General features: G+C 40.2%; 2 protein-coding genes across 7 annotated transcripts in view; both read right to left on the reverse strand.

Annotated features, from left to right (window-relative positions):
- Window positions 1-12,733, reverse strand: part of LOC139981568 (ubiquitin carboxyl-terminal hydrolase 32-like) — a 93,821-nt gene extending 81,088 nt beyond the window's left edge. For all 6 annotated transcript variants that reach the window (XM_071994046.1, XM_071994045.1, XM_071994044.1 and 3 more), the window contains exon 1: window positions 12,573-12,733. In XM_071994046.1, the coding sequence (XP_071850147.1) occupies window positions 12,573-12,630 (58 nt within the window). In that variant the 5' untranslated portion in view covers window positions 12,631-12,733. The remainder of the gene's footprint in view (window positions 1-12,572) is intronic.
- A 2,394-nt stretch (window positions 12,734-15,127) lies between these two features.
- Window positions 15,128-21,366, reverse strand: LOC139981039 (uncharacterized). The gene is made up of 2 exons (XM_071993151.1): window positions 21,184-21,366; window positions 15,128-20,894 (listed from the first exon to the last, which is right to left on the reverse strand). Exon 2 carries the CDS (start codon window positions 20,664-20,666, stop codon window positions 15,420-15,422), a length of 5,247 nt encoding a protein of 1,748 aa, XP_071849252.1. The 5' UTR covers window positions 20,667-20,894; window positions 21,184-21,366; the 3' UTR covers window positions 15,128-15,419.
- Between the last annotated feature and the right edge of the window lie 816 nt (window positions 21,367-22,182).

The following is a 22,182-nucleotide window of genomic DNA, read 5'->3' on the forward strand; positions in this document are numbered from 1 at the left end:
TAGTGCAATGAATTCATCGAAACCTCAATGCATTTTTGCATTGTTTTTTTCTTTCCTACTGGCAAATGACGAAATGCACTGGCATTTAGCCAGAAAATAGCACAAACTGCCAGACCTGTGTACATGCTATATTGACATCTGCTAGCCATGGGCAAAGAATTTAATGTTGCATTTTACTTAAACTTTGGTACTTATTAAAATTTCAAAATAATGTTATTCAGGCTGCTAAATCTTTGGCTGAATCTTTAAAGTGCTATTTTGCATTCCATATATAAATAGACAAAATCCCCCAGCTAGTATATTCTGATAACCTTATTTTCTTCCTTCTGAGTCGACAGACACCTAGGTACAATCACATTTATCATAAGTACATTTTTTTTCATGGAAGACAGAAAGTTTCTTGTTTTGAAAACACATCAACCAAGTCATCACATCGCCACATTTTTTTTTTTACGCTAAAAGTCCATGCTTTGGTTGTCCAGCATGTATGCTATTTGCATTATAGGTTAATTACACAGTCGGTCTTTAGTCTTTACACACTTCACACAGGGAATGGTTTATTCAGTATCGCAAAACGGTCAAGTCGCTACACATGTCCGAAAAGATGTGTAGCTGTATTTTTATTCAGAGACCATAGAACTTTATAAGTGACAAAGTTCAGAAGGTTAAAAAAATGCTGTAGTCTGTCAACTTTTCACAACTCCTTTGCAAGAACAAAATATTTCACAACATTGATGTGACATTGACATATTGGTATATAAACAAATAATACAGGGGTACCAAGCTACTAAGGAGGGAGAGAAGTAAAACATACAGTTTATATATAGTACTTACATATACATGAAAACAAGATTCAACAGTATTCTCACTTGCGAGTTACTTTTTTTGTCCTTACTCACTTTGAGCTTTCTCTGTTTATAATTACTACTGTGCTACCGCTACTGTTTCAATTTGAATACATCTGTTAATTTTGGTACTGTTCATCCTTTGGCATCATGGAAATGGGGGGGGGGGGGTGAGGATTGAAATATACAATGTAGCATTTCACACAATTGAGAATATTAATATTTTCGCTCTTCCATTTTTCCCCTCTTGCTTCCCCTCTTGCGACTTTTCTACTTTCTTTTGTAAAATTACATCAGGAATGTTCATGTAACCAGAAAGTAATGTAAAGGCTGTCATTTTCAAAGTGCTAGTGTACACGGTACGATGACCAAATCGCTACATAAATGAAAACTGCGTAGCTGTGTTTGTGCGCAAATATCTACAATTTATAAAGCATTTTAGACAACGTGAAAAATATTCATAGAAATTGAAAAGTCTATGCAAAATACAGTATGAGCACTAAAATGATATTCCCTGGTGACCAAACAGCCCTGTGATCTATTTAGGTTCTTTTAAAACACAGTAACCTTGTCATAAAAACTCACACTTTGATATTAATTTTCAGAGCCCATAGGGGGGCATTCTGCCATTGTCGACAGTCCAACTCATCACTAAGTGTGCATGCACACATGTCAGTTGGAAATAGTGTTCTCTTCAAATTTCCATGTGTACCTTTAAGCTCACTTCATTGATCATTAATTTGAACCATTTCAGCAAAAGCTTCAAAACAGAGGCAATCCACTCCCCAATACAACTTCATCATGATCTAGATGCCAAAAACTTAAGATACAAGACAGTAAGCAGAGCAGTTTGCCATGGCAACCCAGAGCAAAATCACCCTTTTCTTCCATCTGTACAAACTCTCCCATATGAGCCGGACGAATTCCCTGTTAGCACAACAACGATAATGCTCAAATATTGACACAAATCATTAACATGCTGTACAGTATAGACAATACACTCGTACAGCCATTCTTTACTAGTACGGCCATTCTTTAGTCCTGATGGCAATATTACAAAATGTATTGATTACTGTACATGGCTCGCCTCAAACTTTTCTAGCATATAGTATAGATTGAACATTTTTGTCATTTTGCTAGTTACATTAATTTATTATTGACAAATTCAAAGTCTAATTATATACTATATATTTGGGCCATTATGATGAGAATCCCAGAATCCCTAGAAACAACAAGAAAGATGAAACAGGAAATGTTCCTGTTCAACATAAATATTTTAATTTTTAATTCCCTTGTGGTCAGCCTCAGGTACACTGTAAGAACATGCATAGCATGCTGTATGCATTGTATGTGTTTGTACTGTAGCTATTTTCGTTGTCGGTTTATGTGCATGGTTATAACATTTGTGCCAAATTGATATGATCAATATCATCAAGCTATTTTATATTAAACCAAACTGCAGCATTTCTTTTACCTGGGTTCAAACCCTCCCAACCCCCCTTGCCACCCCTCGTACCCCTTGGCGGAGATAGTTAGAAGACTCCAGAGGGTTCAAAGCTATAGGCTGCACAAACAACTAATGTCGTGCAAAAGTGAGTTAATCCACACCTGGAAATGGTGGTGAATTATGTTTTCAAATGTTCGCTAAGGGGTGGGAGGCATTGGAAAAGGTGTACCAAGATATATCCTTCAATGTCCAGCATGTAACATCAACACAGTTTGAATGAAGTGTAAACTGTAAATGAGCAGACCTGTCAAATCACCAAGTGTTTCCAGCTTCAAAGTGTATTTTGTTCTTCCACTGACAGAGACACAAATGTCACAGACATGTTCCCAAACAGCTTCATGAAAATCCTTGACCTGAATATCTTTAATTCTTATCCCTGGATATGTTTCAATGTTGTTCGAAGGTACTTGTAACCTATTTCTGTCAACAGGAAAATCTGCACAATTTCTCCAGGAAATGGGAACACAGTAGGCAGTACATGTGTGGTTACTTCTACATGGCACATGTTCCTGAATTTGAGATATACGCTGTACCCTTCTTTCTAAACATTATTGTAAGATGATTCGTCCTTGAAATGTGACACAAATTGAAACGTTTGATTATGGGGCTGATGTTGTGTAGTCTACATTCGATGTTTTCATACGATGTTAATGTTTTTGTAAGAATGTCATTAGATCAACGGTTTCCACATTTAGGATACGGAAAAAATATATATATACATACAAAAAAATACAAGACAGTTTCAACTCAATTACCTTGATGATAATAATGATGATGTCACTACGTAGCTCTGCTGTGTTGCCAGATGCAAAATTTAAAAAAAGTTCAACAAACTTTAAAGAAAGTTTGCAATGGAAACTTGCATGAATTAATTCTAAGTTTGTTAAGTTTAACCTATGTTACTGCCTGGCAGGTTCTGCTCCAGTTTATATTCTTGCCAACCAACTTCTCCTTGACCCTTGTGCATCTTTTTGGGATAAGTTGTGACACAGTTTTTAGTAAACCTTGGAATAATATGTATATACAGGTACAGTAGATAAAAGAGATTTTGTTTTTAATCCAGCACCATTTACAAGTAAATTATAGTGAATCATAGAAATTCAGCAAAAAAAAAAAATTTGTTTTTAAAGTATTTCAAAACACTTTAGGAAAAATGTCAATTATGCATATAAGCCCCCCCCCCACACACCCCCCCCACACACACACAATAGCAAAGAAAACCACTCACACCCATCTGTATTGTTAATTTGAAAAGTAACAAACAAACAAGTTCATTCAAACATGTGTTTTGTTATGTTTTGCATAGGACTAGCTGTGATGTGTGTACTCAAAGTCTGTTACTCTAATAAAAAGTTTGCGTACGCCGGACACAATCAGATTTTGGGTACCTTGCTGAAACATTGCGCCCGGACGCATAATCCTGTAAAGGTTGTGGGAAGACAGGTAAGAGAGGAACGAAGAATATATGTATTGAAATTCCAATTCCTGTGCATCCCTAAACATGATTTGCATCAACAGTAGACTACTTGTGCGATAGTGTAGTAGAGTGGATAAAGACTTTTGAAACACATCGTAAAAAATACAGAAAACCATCAGAATTTGAAACACATGTGGCTCCATGATGTCATATTCAGACTTGATTGAGTCTCCGAGTCGTCCACAGGTGAAGGAATATTTTAATCTGCAATGGAACCAGATTTTTCTTTGTTGTGTGGGGAAGATCTTCATAACAGTTATCGCTATAATGATTGTTGGAAATACTGTGTCTAAAACTTAAGAAGATATACATGATCCAGATGGTACAATGTGCTGGTAGTTCGTTCATACAATATGTATTTATGTTGTTGCTGTAGAATATCGTCCAACTGTAACAGAAACTACACAAAGACCACCAGAACTTCAAAGACATGGTGGAACAAGACATTCAAATTGCCTGGGTTGGGTTGTAACCAATATTTTTTTTTGAGACATACACAGGTATAGTTTATGAAAGCCAAAGGGTAGGAGGAGAATTGATGGAATCAGTTTTGCTTTATACAGGGATTAACATGGGGTAAAAGAGAAATCACAGAACTTTGCAAAATTGCGGTATAGGCTCCAGTTCGCATATGTTACAGTGTGTTAGGATAATAGTTTTTGTCCCGAGGTAGAAAAGAAATCACGGATATTCCCCGAATTTGCGGAAAAAGCTCATGCCTCTTTATAGGCACTGTGTCAAAGCAAAAAGCCAAGGCAGCTCTGCAAAATCCTGCTGCGCTAGGATGAAATCAACATTTATCAACAAATTGAGATTATCTCTGAATACCTGCAGTGTCAATTGTGTGAAACTGTGGAGCACAAAAGATTATGTCCCTCTCAGCCTGACTGCATATATGCTGCAGCCTGACTACATGATGCTGCAGCCCCCTCAGCATCCTAATTCTGATGTGGTGCCCTACACTGTTTAGTTTAGTAGAAAAAAAGGATCAGGAGGGACACTTAAGTCCCCATCAAGGACCCTATAAAGAGAGGGAAAAAAAAACTGAAGACACAAACACTCAGACTCGATTACAATGCTTAAAGTGCTTGTCCAAAGCATTCTTAAACCCATTGACACTACTTGCAAGTACAACTTTCTCAGGCAAACTATTCCACTCATTCACAACCCTATTAGAAAAAAAGTTATGCCGAATATTAATCCTACTATGCGACTTTTGAAGTTTAAGACAATGACCTCTAGTACAACTACTGTTTGCAAACATGAAAAAGTCGGTAAAGGATAAATTGTCGAAACCATACACAATCTTGAAAACCTGGATCAAGTCCCCACGTAACCTCCTAAGCTCCAGTGTGGTGAGATTCAACAGTTGTAACCGCCTATAATAAGGAACCCTCTTTAAGGAACTAATCATCCTAGTAGCCCTCCTCTGGACCCTTTCAAGTACTTCCTTATCCTTAGCAAAATAAGGGTTCCAAGCCTGCACAGCATACTCCAGATGAGGCCTAACCAACTGCTTATAAAGCCTAACTACGATGTCCTCTTTCAGAAAACTGAAGTTCCTCTTGATCATACCTAAAACCCTATTACCTCTTTTAGCAGCTTCAAGACAATGTTTGGAAGGTTGCAGAGACGAGTCAATGTAGATACCTAGGTCTCTTTCAACAGAGACCTCCTGTAACTCCACACCATTTAGATTGTAGGTAAACTTTTGGTTACTACTACCAATGTGCATTACCTTACATTTATCAATATTAAAAAGCATTTGCCACCCCTGAGACCAGGAAAAAATCTTATCTAAATCCGCTTGAAATTTCTCAGAATCGCTTTTGGAAGAGACCTCAGAATACAATTTGGTGTCATCAGCAAACTTCTTAGCTGTACACAAAATATCTCCGTCGATGTCATTTATATAGGCAACAAACAACAGGGGACCTAATACAGACCCTTGTGGAACCCCACTAGTAACGTTCTGCCAAGAAGAAGCACAGCCATTAATTACCACCCTCTGTTCCCTATTACCAAGCCAATTCCCGATCCAAGACAGTAAATTCCCTATGACACCCATGCTCTTCAGCCTAAGTAAAAGACGCTGGTGGGGAACTTTATCAAAGGCCTTCTGGAAATCCAGGAACACAACATCTACAGACCTCTGCCTATTTAGTGAGCTTGTTACATCTTCCATAAACTCAAGGATATTAGTGAGACAAGACCTTTTTTGACAAAAGCCATGCTGAGACTCTCTGATCAAAGACTGACTGCTGAAGTGACAGACCAAAGACTTTTTAACAATAGACTCCATGACCTTACAAACTACACTAGTGAGACTAACGGGCCTATAATTACAGGGCTTAGTCTTATCACCCTTCTTGAAAATTGGGGTAATATTAGCACATCTCCAGTCCCTGGGAACATAACCTTCATCCATAAATTTACTAAAAATCAACGAGAGTGGAACGCAGAAATAGTGTGCAAAAGTCTTCAACAAATACGGATGGATTGCATCCGGTCCAGAAGCTTTAGAAACATTTAGACGAAGCAGCTCCTTTAAGACAACGTCATCCGAAAATAAGACCGTATCCAGTTTAGGCCTATCACTGCCCCCCTGAAAATCTGGAATACTACTCGTATCTTCCCTTGTGAAAACCGACACAAAATAGTCGTTCAAAAGATCTGCAAGATCCTGACTATCAGTAACTATCTTATCAGCCTGTGGTGCCCTAAGGGAAACAATTGCATCTTTAACTTTCTGCTTAGACCTGACATAAGAAAAGAAGGCCTTTGGTTTATCCTTAATTTTTAGGGCGATGCTTTTTTCGAAATTCAATTTTGCATCAGAGACTAAGCATTCTACTTTCAGCTGATGAATTTTAAACTTGGCCAAAAGAGATTCAGATTTAGTCCTCCTAAACAACTTCCACATTCTACGTTTTTGCCTAATTGCACATCTAACTTTCTTATTCATCCAGTGAGGCATACTGCTTTTACGACGACGATTCTTCCACGGAACATGATTTTCCATAATGACCTTTAATTTATCAGCAAAACAAATCCAAGACTGAGAAGCACTCATATCACTAAACAAATTAATCCAATCTGTACCCTTTAGTAAAGTTTCAATTGCCTCTGTATCTGATCTCGAAAAATCAGGTACTTTTTCCTTGCTAATAGAACTTACGACCTTACAAACAACATCAAAAGCTAGTATATCATGATCACTAGTTCCTAGTTTTCCTAGACCGGTCAAATCAACAACATTGCTTGGATTAGAACTCAAAACAAGATCCAGGATGTTATCCCCCCTAGTAGGGAAAGTAACATGTTGATGTAAAAAGCAATCTTGCACAACATCTAGAAAATTACTACCTTTCCTACTACTAGAACCATCTATCCAATTAATGTCAGGAAAATTAAAGTCGCCCATTATAACAACATCACCTTTAGCAGCCTTTCTAATTGAATCAAACAGCACGACATCATTATCATCGCTGCTGTTAGGAGAGCGGTAAACAACACCTACAGTGATAACGTCCCTGGACCTCTTGGAGTTGTTTGTGGACAACTCGCACCAGACAGAATTAACAAAAGACCCTTGCAACTGAGATTTCTCAACACTTACAATGTCATCCCTAACATACAGTAAAACTCCCCCACCAACCCCATTATGAGTATCCCTTCTGTCCTGACGATACACAACATACCCCGGGTGAGAAACCTCAGCACTATCAATGTCCTCCCTTAACCAAGACTCGGTGATACCAAACACATCCGGTTTCAGATCCTCGAGAAGCACAGTAAATTCAGCAAAATTTTTACGAATACTTCTAGCATTGGTAAAGACAATCTTCAGCCTATCCCTGAAACTATGTACCTTAGCATGCCTCCTAAAGTTAGAACTATGACTATCACTTATTTTGCTCTCAAAACGCCTATAATCGCCTCCACTAGGAACATAATCCTTATCCAAACTAATTCCTGACTTCATCGCCCCCCAATTTAGTTTAAACATAGCTGTTCAACAGAGTAATTCACCATCCTACCAAACAACGAGGCCCCAGTATTAGCTAAGTGCAAACCATCCCTGGCGAACAGATCCCTTCTACCCTGGAAAGATGACCACATGTCAACAAATGTGAAGCCGAAGTCGGCACACAAACTATACAATAAACCATTCAAAGTTACAATCTTTTCTGACAGAACCTTGTTGTCAAATCTTGGCAACAAACTACATATGACAACTTTAGCCCGAGTTGATGCTAGTCGACACATCAATTCGTGGTACCTAGACTGAATAATGTTTTGCGACTCCTTCTGCACATTGTTGGTGCCTACCTGGACTACAACCACCTCCTCATCTGACACGATTTTGTTTACCCTTTTACTGACATCCTGGATTTTAGCACCTGGCAAACATACCCTGACCCTTTTAGCTTTATCCGCCCTGCAGAACTCTCGGTCTACATACCGTACTAATGAATCCCCACACAATACCATTCTTCCTTTCGACTTCTCCTGTCCCCACTTACCGCTGTTTACAACCACACTACCATCTCCTATCACATCACAATCACCACGCACTTCGTCCACTACTAGCCACTCACTATTTCCCTCCTGGGAGACTTCATTCCCATCATCAACATCACGCAACTCCTCCACAGGTAACACGTCAAAACCATTACAAGTTGGAACAACCTCGCAACAATCCCTTTCAGCAACTGCACTACTCACAGCCCTACTATTCCCGACTTCCGTCCATACACAACTACAGCTTTTCAATAGCTCCTCTAATTCCTTAAGTTTCACACACTTATCGCAAACAAACACAATAGCTTCACTAGACGCTGATTTAAAATCACATTCCAAGCCAGAAATCTCAAACTCAATCCACATATTACACGCATCACAGCAGACTAAACGATCAGGCACAGCCATAACGAAAATACTAAGTCAAAGAAGAAAAAAAAAAAAACAGCGTACACAGAAAATCGAACACACGACGGGCAGCTTAGGCTAACAGAGACTGTACACTGAACGATAGGATACACTGACGCTACAGACCTAAAACCACGGACAGAACTGAAACAAGACAAAAACAGCTCACATTGAACACAAAAACATGCAGAATGAAAGTTACAGACAATAAATAACGAATACACTAAGGCACAGAAAACCCACGAACACAGAAAATCGATACTCACGATTAGCAGCTTAGGCTTAACAGAGACAATATACTGAACGATAGGATACACTGACGTTACAGACCTAAAACAACGGACAGCACTGAAACAAGACAAAAACAGCTCACATTGAACACAAAAACATGCAGAATGAAAGTTACAGACAATAAATAACGAATACACTAAGGCACAGAAAAACCCGCGAACGCGGAAAAACGATACTCACGATTAGCAGCTTAGGCTCAACATAGACTATACACTGTACGATAGGATACACTGACGCTACAGACCTTAAACCACGGACAGCACCGACACAAGACAAAAAACAGCACAGATTGAACAAAAAATATGCAGAATGACAGGAACAGACAAAAATAACTCCAAATAAACAACAAAACGAATCACAAGGTGTTTGATAAAAAAAAACGATCCCAAAAATCCCAAAAATGAACGAAATGCAAGAGCATCGAAAAAGTACGTGTATACGCTTCAACGACCAAAGAGGCTTGGTCGTTGAAGCCTCTTCAACGACCAGCTTGAAAAGGGTAATTCAAGATCCCAGTCAGTCCACTGTATACATGGTTGCTTCTAAGTTGCTTTCTGCTACATGGATTAGGACATGCTGTATACATTCACAAAACTAGAGTGCATCAAGTTAGGACAGGCAGGTAAGGAGAAAAATAAAGGTATCAATTTCTCCTTTGAAGGTAGACAAAAACGATTGTTTCCAGACAATGGGTAAGGGATTATTAGCCAATCAGATCACTGGAAATATGGAAAACACTATTTGATTATTTTGAGCATAATAATCTCTGTAATTGAAATATTGTTAACTCTATACCTTGCGGTTTATTGTTATGATATATTTATTTTCAAACAAATTCAATCATCTGTAGGATTGGAAGAAATTTTGGTTCTTTAGAGAAAAAGTTGTGGGTTTTTTTAATAAAGAAAGAAAGATGTTCATTGCAAAATGTGTTTAGTCATGTTTTGCATAGGCCTAGTTGCCAGTAGTGTTCAACCGATTATGCATAACAGAAAATACCGATTACCGATTATTTTTTCCATAATCGTACCGATTCCGATCCCGATTATTTGAAAATGAGAAAATATCCCATCTATACGAAATCGGCAATAAAGTTTGACAGAAACAATTATTGTTGTGATTTTCCCCTGTTTCCTTTTGCTTCGTTGTTATACAATGCTCAAAGGTATCATTTTGTATGAACCAAATTACCTCTGGAGTTTCTCGGAAAGAAAAAAAAAAAGTTTTTTTTTTTTTAATTTCCAAAATATGGAAATATGACATCCTACCTAGACAGCACTGTGCTAAGCAAATGGCCTAACCACCTCGACGGGAATGTCACCTGTTAATGGCTTGAAATGGGTTAAGAATAGTTACTCAAAATATCCATCTCAAAAAGTATCTCAGACAAACCATCCATCTTCAATCTTTACCAAAGTGTAAATTTTAATAACATATTGCCTCCATTCCGACATTATTTTGTACTTATTTTCAGTATTATACCGTTTATGAACAAATCGATATGTTACGAATTTGAAGTTAAACATACCTATTCGTTACCTATTTAACTCCATTCAGGTTCAATTAGAAAATGTAAGCTTAGGCCAATCAAACTGAAAAGCAAATTTTACCATCGTATCTTGTTTAAAATTACTCTAAAATGTAATACCAGATTGATGTAAAGAAATAATAACAACTAGAAACTACTCCAATATAAAATATAACATTCCCTCTTTAAGACATATCACTTACAGTACCTTCCAAACAAATGCCGATTTCCAGCAAATTGAAAGTTGTAAACTAAGCTACGCATTTTTTTTTTTTTGCAAACAGATGGTTAGGCTACATTTCCCATTGACTTAGTGTGGTTGTTAGGCTAACATGTGGTCGAAGATTGCAGTTTCCGTGGATATTTTTATTTTTTATTTGCGACACAACTAGAGCGAATAAACAGATGTCAAGGTTAGATTTCCATGCAGTTGACTTAGCGTGAAGTAAGGCTACCATGTGGTCGGAAATTTGTGAGGATTTTAGGTTATTTCGCTGGTACTGAAATTACTATGTGCAGGCCGTAATTTACCACGGGAAGTTCCCGGTGATTGTGCCCGACCCTCTCGCACTGCTTCAATTTGATGCGAGATGTGAAAACTGTTTGCGCGATTCGCACTGCAACTGCAATTCCTAGCTAAAGCAAACGCATGTCACAATTAATTTTACACAGACACCTGGTATAACGATGGCGATTTTCTAATATTTCTTATTTCTTTTCGCACTCGTAATTGTGCTTTAGGAGGTCTTTTCAGCACTTGCGAGGGCGAATCGCCCGTCGCCCCCGCTTATTTTTGACCCTGTCCAGCACATTCGTTAATTCGCGAAATTGGTATTGCTGCTATTGCTTACTGTGCCAAGAAATATGAAGTCACTAACCACGAGGGAAGCAAAATCGGCGACCCTAGCAGCTTAATTTGATGAAAGTATACACTGTGAAAGACGTATAGAGAATGTCTTATTTTAATATTGCGTAGTAAAAGAACAAACCTAATACATCAGTTGATATTTTCAACTCCCATATGTTTTTGAATAATGATATTTTCACCTTCCATATGTTTTTGAATAATCGGTATCACATAACTGGTATTCCACGTAAGTTTTACCGATTCCGTTTATGTTCCGATTATGCAATATTCGTACCGATTCCGATTCCGATTAGGTTAATCGGTTGAACACTAGTTGCCAGTATGTGCATTTGGTGTTTGTTTCTCAAAACTAACTCTGTACCTTGCGGTTGATTGTTATGATATATTTATTTTCAAACAAATTCAATCATATGTAGGATTGAAAGAAATTTTGGTTCTTTAGAGAAGAAGTTGTGGGGTTTTTTTTTAATGTGTTTCTCACTAATACATCTCTGTTCACACCGAAAATGATGCCAACAGTATGTTGTCCAATATTTAAATCTAAATGAATAGGCAATGTGATTTCATGGCATCTCACATATATATATATATATATATATATTATCTTGTTGGCAATGTTGTTGAACACACTTACTAATGCATTGATGACCAAATCTGCTTGAGATATAGGGCAGATGAACACTGCATTTTATGTGGTCAGTAGTAGGCCTAGTACTAACGTTTGTACTCGGCTATCTTAGTTTCTATGTTACTATTACTAGCCTAGCCTATGTATTGTGTGGTAAACCCGAGAAAGCCTGCGATTTACAGCTCAGGTCGTTGTGTTATGTAAGCATATTATCTGATAATCCATCAATCACCACAGCAATCTGTTTAAGTTAGTCAAGTAAGAGCGACCTTCATATTACGCTCAGCACGCGACAGCACTAACTGCACACCAGTATGCAGTGTACACTATAGATTTGCTATAAAAGTTAGTGTTTACAACGGATGACAGTCATACGTTGTTACGTGCACATGTAGTAACCTAACAGGTCTGCAATAAAGTAAGGCCCTGCGTAATCCGATAGAGAAACAAATTTACGGTGAGAAATACGAAACAAGTTCCTATCTGGACGACTTACCTCGTTTTATAGCTTCGTCGTAAGAAATTATAAGACTCTTGGACTCTTTATTTCCCATTGTGAGAAATTAATGGCCTAATATTACACATAAAGACCAAGTGATATTCGCTAGTGCGAGAGACGACATTTTCTCGTAGGTTATTTTCGTGAATGATGAGTCGAAGTCACTTGACCACGCCCGCTATCGATACGAGATGGCGCTATCACACAAAATACATCCAATTCACGACGTTGTCTGTATACTGTCTCTGGCTTTGATATTTTAGTTTAGTGGGGAAAGGAGCAGCGGAACTGTCGTCATCAAGGACGATTAAAACGATTTTATATACACAAACTTCAAATTGCAATTCTTAACATAACCATCTAAAATATTATTCAAACCATTGGCACTTTTAGAAAGGACAATATCGACTCATTCCCCTCGTTCAATTCATTCAAACCCTCTGGAAAAAGAAGCTTTCTGCCACTTGGAACAATGACACCGTAGTTTTTCTATCATTTGAAAAGTCACTCATTATAAATGCCAGGCTATCAAATCCGTGGTCATTCTTGTACACCTGAATTAAATTCCCTCGCAACCTTTTTACTTCCAGGTGGTGAGACTGAGAATTTTTATCGGGCTCATGGTAGAATACACCGATAAAGTTAGTGTGTGAATTAACCTCACTAGCATGGCCTTTGACTCCAAAAATTGAAGATGAACGGGAAAAAAAGAATTCCACCGTATGAACAACATACCTAGAAGAGGTTTTACGAACTATCTCGTACAATCTTATCACAAGTTATTTCTTTAACTATATCCTAATCATACCAAGAACTTAGAATTAATGTAACCACTGGCCCGAAAAATATACCCAAATTTTTTCGCGCGCTTCCATCTTATCCCGCTCCACGAGATGCTTCATTCATTGGGCTGTATAATATGATGAAAACTGCTCGACATGTTAAACTGTGTACATATGGGTTCTCTTCAGAAATACTGTCACATGAGGACTGGCTGCTGTTGTCAGAGTTATGAATAATAATGGGGATTCCAAGACACCGTATTTGCGCCTCGCTAACTCGTCCCTCGCCCTCTCGGCTCCCTCGCCCTCCACGGCTCCCTCGCCCTCTCGGCTCCCTCGCCCTCTCGGCTCCCTCGCCAATAGCAACATTTCCGACAACTGTGCTAACTGGACTTATATTAACAATAGCTCAAAAAAATTTCAACACGGCACGTTTTCTTTTCTTAGCTTCTTCCGAGTTCGACTGCCATGGCAATAGCAACAATTCCGACAACTGTGCGAACTGAACTTTCACTTACAATAATGGAATGCTTCTTTCTTGGCTCAACAACTACCTTATCATCGCTTCTCGGCCTCTTGGTTAAAATCATGTGTAGTGTCATGATGGTGATACACACCCGACGATGATCACGCATTCAGTCTCGATGCAAGGGGACTGGGGTAGAGAGCGGATCAGTCGTTCGGTAGTTTGGTTTTCGTGCCCAGGTTCTTTCCTGTGTGACTTTTCTTATAAAGTACCTATCATGGCATTTCGGCTGAGATTCTATACAGCAACGCTTCTTGGGCTTCTACCCAAGGTCATATGTACCATTATATCCCCTTGTAGGTCAATATATAATACACACCTGACCGATATGATCATAATCACAATCTCTATGCAAGTCGGCTGGGCTTCACCACCACCCTCCCTGCAAAGGGCATCAAACCTATGCCAGTCCTAACTTACTCTAATTTGATTAAATGATATTTAATTGAATTAATATATCACAAATGTTGTATTGGCTCATATGGTTGACATGCAAGGAGGCTGCCGGCTTCAGCACCACCCTGCAAAAGGCACCAAATGTCTGCTATATCCTATTCAGGCGCGTAGCCAAGGGGGGGGGGGGCAAAGGGGCTGTAACTGCTCTTGGGCTCGGAGCCAGTTTGGTGTAGAGGGCGCTCTACGATCTCTACGGTCACGTCACACAAACACGAAGAATGACAATTGCTTAGACGACCATCAGTTTAACTCTTTATTTGGTTCTAACTGTGTCTTACTTTCTTCAAGTTGTACATTCGTTGTTCGGTGACTACATAAGAATCAAGGAAATAACAAAAAACATGCTTAATTGATAAATCTACACCATAACACGATATCAAACATAATATATGATGACACTGAAATTGGGTTGATGAAGAGAAACACGGTAGGAATATGGGAATAAGTCACAATCGTCTTCTGACCACAATATCTCAACCTGCCGGTTGTGACCATTAGCATGAATGCAAATATAAGACCTTACAATAGACTGATTCACAGCGATACACAAATACAGTGCTACGTTATAAGAAACCTATATAAAATACAACAGTGCTCACGTGAATATGACCGCTCTAGGCCTCACAAATCGTACATTCTCTTAAGACATCAACTTTCTCGACTTCAACCCTGTAATATAAACATGACAACAATTACATCTTTCCATTAGTACATCTTACGATACAACTTGCAGTAAAACACAATAATAACAAACTGAACAAATCTGCGTTGTTTATAACACAATAAAGATTAATTTCAGTGGCTTAACATAAATTTGTTAGGTTACGCAGCCAGTGTGAAAACGTGCAGTGCACGACAGTCCGACGAACCTGCTGAGTACTGATATTTTTGGCAGGCCGAATGGGCAAAAATTGGAGCGCACTAACAAAGCAGGGAAATACCTAACACTCCCCCCGGCTGAAATCACAAAAGGGAAAACAAGATTTCAGCATGTCAACAGCGAACAAGTCTGAACAGTGCTAAAACGATAAAAGAAATGAAAAAATATATAAACAAACCGTAAATACATGCAGAGTCACTTTAACTCTTTGCTCCTCCATCAACCACTTCTCTGTATATTACACATAACTTTGTAATAGGACGTTTCAAAGTCCCGCCAGCTACCTTGAGATCGACACTTCTCACCATGCCATCTTTGCTTCTGTACACCGAGATTACTTTACCCATTGACCATCTCCCTCTGGGCAACACTTCGTCGACTAACAGTACTATATCACCTACCTGTACATTCTTCCTTGGTATCGTCCATTTGTGTCTCTTCTGAAGCAGTGGAAGATACTCTTTCTTCCATCGCGTCCAGAAAAGCGAAGATAGGTATTGAGCTTGGTGCCATCGTCTTTTACTATACACCCCAGTTTTACCTATTGGCGCTGTGGCTCCCTTTCTCATCAGGAGTAGATGATTAGGCGTCAACGGCTCCTCGTCGTGTGCCTCTGGTGATAGGTCTGTTATCGGCCTCGAGTTGAGGATATTTTCTACTTCTGTTAACACTGTTTGTAGTACGTCTTTGTCCACACTTTGTTGTTTAAGGATACCATGGAGGACCTTCCTCACTGACCGTATCAAACGTTCCCAAACACCTCCAAAATGGCTGGCGGAGGGAGGGTTGAAGTGCCACTCGACCCCTTGTGTGTGAAGAACTTCCTCTACTCTGTCCTGATTCATCTCGTCCAAGGCCTTCTTAAGCTCTTTCTGGGCAGCGACAAAGTTTGACCCATTGTCGCTGAATATTTTAGCGGGATCTCCACGTCTCGCTACGAATCGTCGATACGCGTTAATGAATGAGTCCGTATTCAAACTGTTGGCAACTTCGATGTGGACAGCCCTGGATGCAAGACAAGTGAAAATGCATCCATACATTTTGATTGTAGATCGGCCCTGCTTGACATCTATGGGACCGAAATAATCAAGCCCAGTATAGGTAAACGGTGGTTTGTTTGCGGTGACACGCTCCTCCGGCAGAGATGCCATAAGTTGTTCCTCTCGCCTAGCATTGTGTCTTTTACATGTTACGCAGTTTCTCAACATGGCTTTAACTGCTGACCTACCTGCCAGAATCCAGAATCTTTCCCGAAGTGCATTCAGCGTGGTTGACCATCCACTGTGTCCAACCTTCAGGTGGTAGTGCCAAATCAGCATTCTAGTAATTTCACCATTACCAGCTAGAATTATCGGATGTTTAGCATCATAGTCGATACAGGCGTTGTCCAGTCTGCCTCCTACCCTAAGTAGTTGTCCTAGGAGGACTGGTCTCAAACTATTCAGTCTTTTATCCGACTGCCATTCTGGAAACGATTGTTTCTGTTCGCATGACAATATCATGGTCTCGCTCTCGGTAATTTCTGACACAAGTAAGTTGCCGTTCACAGTGGGCTGATGCTTCACTTTGGATTTAAGAGATTTCACAAATCGTAAGACCCATCCCAAGACCCTTGTCAACTTTTTCCAGGATGAAAACTTACCTTTCATTGTCGATATTAGACTGTCGTAGCCTGTGTTTCTCTGTTTCACACCTACCTGTTGGACAATCACTGACCGTTTGATTTCTAGATCGTGTGCCAACTGCTCGTCATCATCGGCATCGAATTTGGATGCTGGCCAAAATGCTTCCTTCTTGGGCAGGAAGTCTGGGCCTTTCAACCACATCTCTAATTCATGGGTCCCCCTTGAACCTCCGTCCGCAGGGTTCACATTAGTTGGTACATGTCTCCACTGTTGACAGCTGGAAACACTCAATATTTTAGCTACTCTGTTCGCCACAAAGGTCTTGTAGCGCCTGTTTTCATTCCTGATATAACTCAGTACTATCATGGAATCACTCCAGAAGGTGGTGTCTCCAAAAGATTGTCTAATTTCCCTTCTGATTGTACTATCAAGGGTTGCTGCTAACACTGCTGCCATAAGCTCCAACCTAGGAATAGTTATATGCTTCAAGGGACTGACTCTAGACTTACCAAGCACAAACTCTACGTTGTGGCCTCCATCTGGCTGCTCTACGCGAAAGTAGGCTACGGCAGCATAGCCCTTCTCGGAGGCATCACAGAATATGTGCAGTTGTGCCTCTGTTATGGCATCAAATTTAAACCACCTAGGAACACTTACCTGTGATAATACTTTAGTGTAGTGAAGCCACTTACTCCACTTACCTTGCTCTTCATCTGTCAGGGGCTGATCCCATTCAGCACCTCTCCTGCAAACTTCTTGCAGAAGAGACCTAGCTATCATTACAAATGGAGAGGCCATCCCCAGTGGGTCGAAGACAGAACTTGTCACTGAAAGAAGTCCTCTTCTTGTCATTGGGCTCGTTTTCAAAGTTAGCTGGAATGTGAAACTGTCACTTTCTGCATCCCAACAAACGCCTAGTGTTCTCTCCGTAGGCAGTCGGTCCACGGATAGTCGCACCGATGGCGCTCTTTCATGTTCATCGACACTGGCCAGAACGGCCCTCTCATTACTCAACCACTTGGTGAGCCTGAATCCTCCTTCTTTGAGGATAGTTGAGAGCCTCTGTAAAACCTTTATCGCCTCCTCCACGCTCTGAACTGAACCCAAACAGTCATCGACATAAAATCCATCGCGCATGATCTCTAGTGCCTGTTTGCCCACTTTGTCTCTGTTGGTTAGCTCGTTGTCATCGGCTGTCTGCTTCAGGGCCTTTCCTGCGCAGCACGGGGAGGAAGTGGCACCAAACAGGTGTACACACATTCTGTATTCCCTTGGCGATGTTTTCATGTCGCCATTTGCCCACCAAAGGAATCTCAAAACATCCCGATCTGGTTCTATCATTTTGACTTGGTGGAACATTGCCTCTATGTCAGAGACTATAGCTACCCTTCCCTGCCTAAATCTAAGGAGGACACCAAGCAAATCATTCATAAGGTCAGGTCCCTTAAGTAGTTGATCATTCAGAGATGTTCCAGCAAACCGAGCTGCACAATCGTATACAACTCGAACTTTATTCTTATGGGGATTCTCAACAGGGTGGTGGGGTAGGTACCATACATTACCTGGGATGCCCTTGTTTACCACTGGTTCTGCATACCCCTGCTTGATGTAACCTTCCATGACGTCAGTATACTTAGCATGCAGGTCTTTGTTCGAAGATAATCGCCTTTTCAAAGACTCTAATCTCGACTCTGCCATTGCTTTATTCAACGGCATGTCATGGTTGTCGTTTTTCCATAGCAGTCCCATTTCATAGTGACCATCTTCTGTCTTCTTCATGGTAGACTCCATGACCTTACGAGCTCTAGAGTCTTGAACTGAGTCTTGCCTTTCGTAAAGGCCGCTATTCTCAATAGCCCAAGACTTTTGCACCTCGTCAAGCAGCTGCTGGTTACTTACCTGAATTCTGTTGAAGTAGCCATTCTTGCAGCCCTTTCCCCCAGGTCCCATAACGGACCATCCAAGTGGGGTCCTTATGGCGTAGGGGTCCTTTGGCTTACCTTTCTTTTCTTCCAAGACCCAGAATGCTTGGGGAGAATCTGCACCGATTAGGATACCAACCTCCTTGGCCCAATGGTATTCCCACGGTATCAGCCTCAAGTGTTCCCACTTGCTCAATTCCTCCATGGTGGGAATACCTTCCTCGGAGGCTGGAATCTTTGGCACCGTCAGGAACTCAACGTTCATGGGTTCATGCTCGTTCTTACCTTCGACAGTAAGCCTAAACCGCCATCCTTCCTTTTCCATGTTCCCATGGATCGTACACGAGGTGTACTTTATACGTTCACCCTTGATGCCAAGTTTCTTCTTCAGGTTGTCTGAGCACAGGCTTGTGTCCGAGCCATGGTCTAACAGAGCTAATGTGTTCACCTTCACACCATTTCTTGCCATTACAGTCACTGGCAGTATTCTCATGTAGACCTTATTACCACTAGACACGACTCCTGAACTTACCTTTACCTCTTCAGCAGGAGGGTGAAGCATGTTATGATGCTTCTCGGATCCACATTCACATCTCCACTTCCTTTGACATCTAGAACCGATGTGTCCGGGCATCAAACACCTGAAACATAGTCTCTTGGACATAACCATATTTACCCTCTGTTCATACTCACCTGCTAGGAACTCTTTACATGTGTAGATTTTATGTTCCCCATCACAGATGAAACATTTTATTGGTTTGCTGCTAATATGGTTGGACCTCACATTAACATGTCCTTGACCTTGTTTCTTCCTGTTGTTTGAGGACCTTGATTGAGCTAGGTACTTACCGAACATTGTGGATGATACTTCAGCATGCCTGACAAGTAGGCCCAACAAATCATTGAATGTTGGTTCCCTTTTCTCTTTGGTTAGTATGTCATGAGCATTGTTTACCCATGCAGATTGTAGGTGTGTGGGCAAAAGGTCCTGTACCTTCAGGAGATTAGAAGTGCTGTTGAGGTCACCTGTATAACCTAGCTTTGTCAGGGTTACATGGCATTTCTTCATTGATGCAATTAAATCCCACAATGAATCTGAATCATTTGGCCTAATGGGTTGCCTGTCAGTAAGCTCGCGCATGAGACTATTCAGTATCATATGAGGTTGGCCGAACTGCATTTTCAAAATACGTTTAGCTTCGCCATAGCCACTGTCACCAAGCAAATCACAACACTCAATATAGCTCCGTGCTTTACTCGTACACATTGTCTTCAGATGTTGCAGACGAGTAGGGTTAGAAGTAAGCTTTGACTCTATGTTAACCTCAAAATTTGACATGAATGAATAATATTCAATAGGGTTACCATTAAACTTAGCATATTCAGCCTTGGGTAGCTCCAAGGCTAGCTTGATCTCATTGAAATCACTTAATCTATTAGCTGTAGCCACATTACTACTGGCTTCACTAGCTTCATCAAACTCGCCACTATGCTGACGAGTTGCCTCAAGAGGCTGTTTGTTTTCATTACTGTCACTTAATCCAGTCGTTTTACTGGACTCCTTGTTTTCATCACGAACCTTTACTGTAGAACCAACCTGCTTATCCAAGTTGTCCCTCAGAAAACTCTCTGTCAAGAGTCTCACTTCTAGGAAGGTAGACTGGACTTCTTCCATCCACTTTTCTTCCTTCTCATATTCTTCACCATCGTCGATCTGTTCAATCAAGCTGCAATGAGCTGACTCTACTGCCTCAAATGCAGAGGTTACCTTCTCGAAGAGATCAGCGATTGTCTCAGATTTCACCGAATCGTTACTAAGTGCTGTCTTCAAAGAGTTGACTGCACGAGTCATGGTCCCCTTGCAGTTCCTTCGACACCTGCTCAAACCTTTCGTTTCCATGGTGCTGGTTTCTGATTGGTCTTGGAGTCACTTCCAGTCGATGTATTCACTCACTGTAACTGCTCTTGGGCTCGGAGCCAGTTTGGTGTAGAGGGCGCTCTACGATCTCTACGGTCACGTCACACAAACACGAAGAATGACAATTGCTTAGACGACCATCAGTTTAACTCTTTATTTGGTTCTAACTGTGTCTTACTTTCTTCAAGTTGTACATTCGTTGTTCGGTGACTACATAAGAATCAAGGAAATAACAAAAAACATGCTTAATTGATAAATCTACACCATAACACGATATCAAACATAATATATGATGACACTGAAATTGGGTTGATGAAGAGAAACACGGTAGGAATATGGGAATAAGTCACAATCGTCTTCTGACCACAATATCTCAACCTGCCGGTTGTGACCATTAGCATGAATGCAAATATAAGACCTTACAATAGACTGATTCACAGCGATACACAAATACAGTGCTACGTTATAAGAAACCTATATAAAATACAACAGTGCTCACGTGAATATGACCGCTCTAGGCCTCACAAATCGTACATTCTCTTAAGACATCAACTTTCTCGACTTCAACCCTGTAATATAAACATGACAACAATTACATCTTTCCATTAGTACATCTTACGATACAACTTGCAGTAAAACACAATAATAACAAACTGAACAAATCTGCGTTGTTTATAACACAATAAAGATTAATTTCAGTGGCTTAACATAAATTTGTTAGGTTACGCAGCCAGTGTGAAAACGTGCAGTGCACGACAGTCCGACGAACCTGCTGAGTACTGATATTTTTGGCAGGCCGAATGGGCAAAAATTGGAGCGCACTAACAAAGCAGGGAAATACCTAACAGGGGCAGCCGCCCCCCCCCCCCCCCTCTGGAGCATATTTTTTATACATTTTTTTAATGTTTTTATGATATCGCTAGTAATTTCAAAAGAGAAAATGCTAAGATGCAACTTACAAGGCCTGCCATGGGAAGTGCCATTTCCACCGATCTGGGAGGCATTTTCAGCCAAAATGTTTGTGTACGCTTCGCGCCAATTATGGTGGCGCTACGCTTAGATAGTTTGCAGAGCCGTATTTACGGCTCTCATAGTTTGCCTACATTTTCGCCCCTCCCTTGGCAAATTCCTGGCTACGCGCCTGATCCTATTTAAACTCTAATTTCATAAATGTCTGATATATAATTGAATTAATGTCACAAATGTTGTATTGGCTCGTATGGTTTATGCTAGGAGGCTGGGCTTTAGCACCACCATGCAAAAGGCATCAAACTTCTGCTATATCCTAACTACTCTAATTTGACAAATGTCTGAATTAATGTCTCTACCCCGAGAAACACCCTATAATTGTCTCTAAATTTGGCTGAACTTAAAACAAAGGGTACTCAACATAATCTACAATAAATAAAAATGTCTATTAGAGTCATAAGTTATCGCTATGTTTTTAACAAAATATTAAATTTGGTCAAAAATCGAATTAAAAACAATCCACAATCAA

This window comes from Apostichopus japonicus, chromosome 15 (genome assembly GCF_037975245.1).
Source record: "Apostichopus japonicus isolate 1M-3 chromosome 15, ASM3797524v1, whole genome shotgun sequence".
NCBI lineage: Eukaryota > Metazoa > Echinodermata > Holothuroidea > Aspidochirotida > Stichopodidae > Apostichopus > Apostichopus japonicus.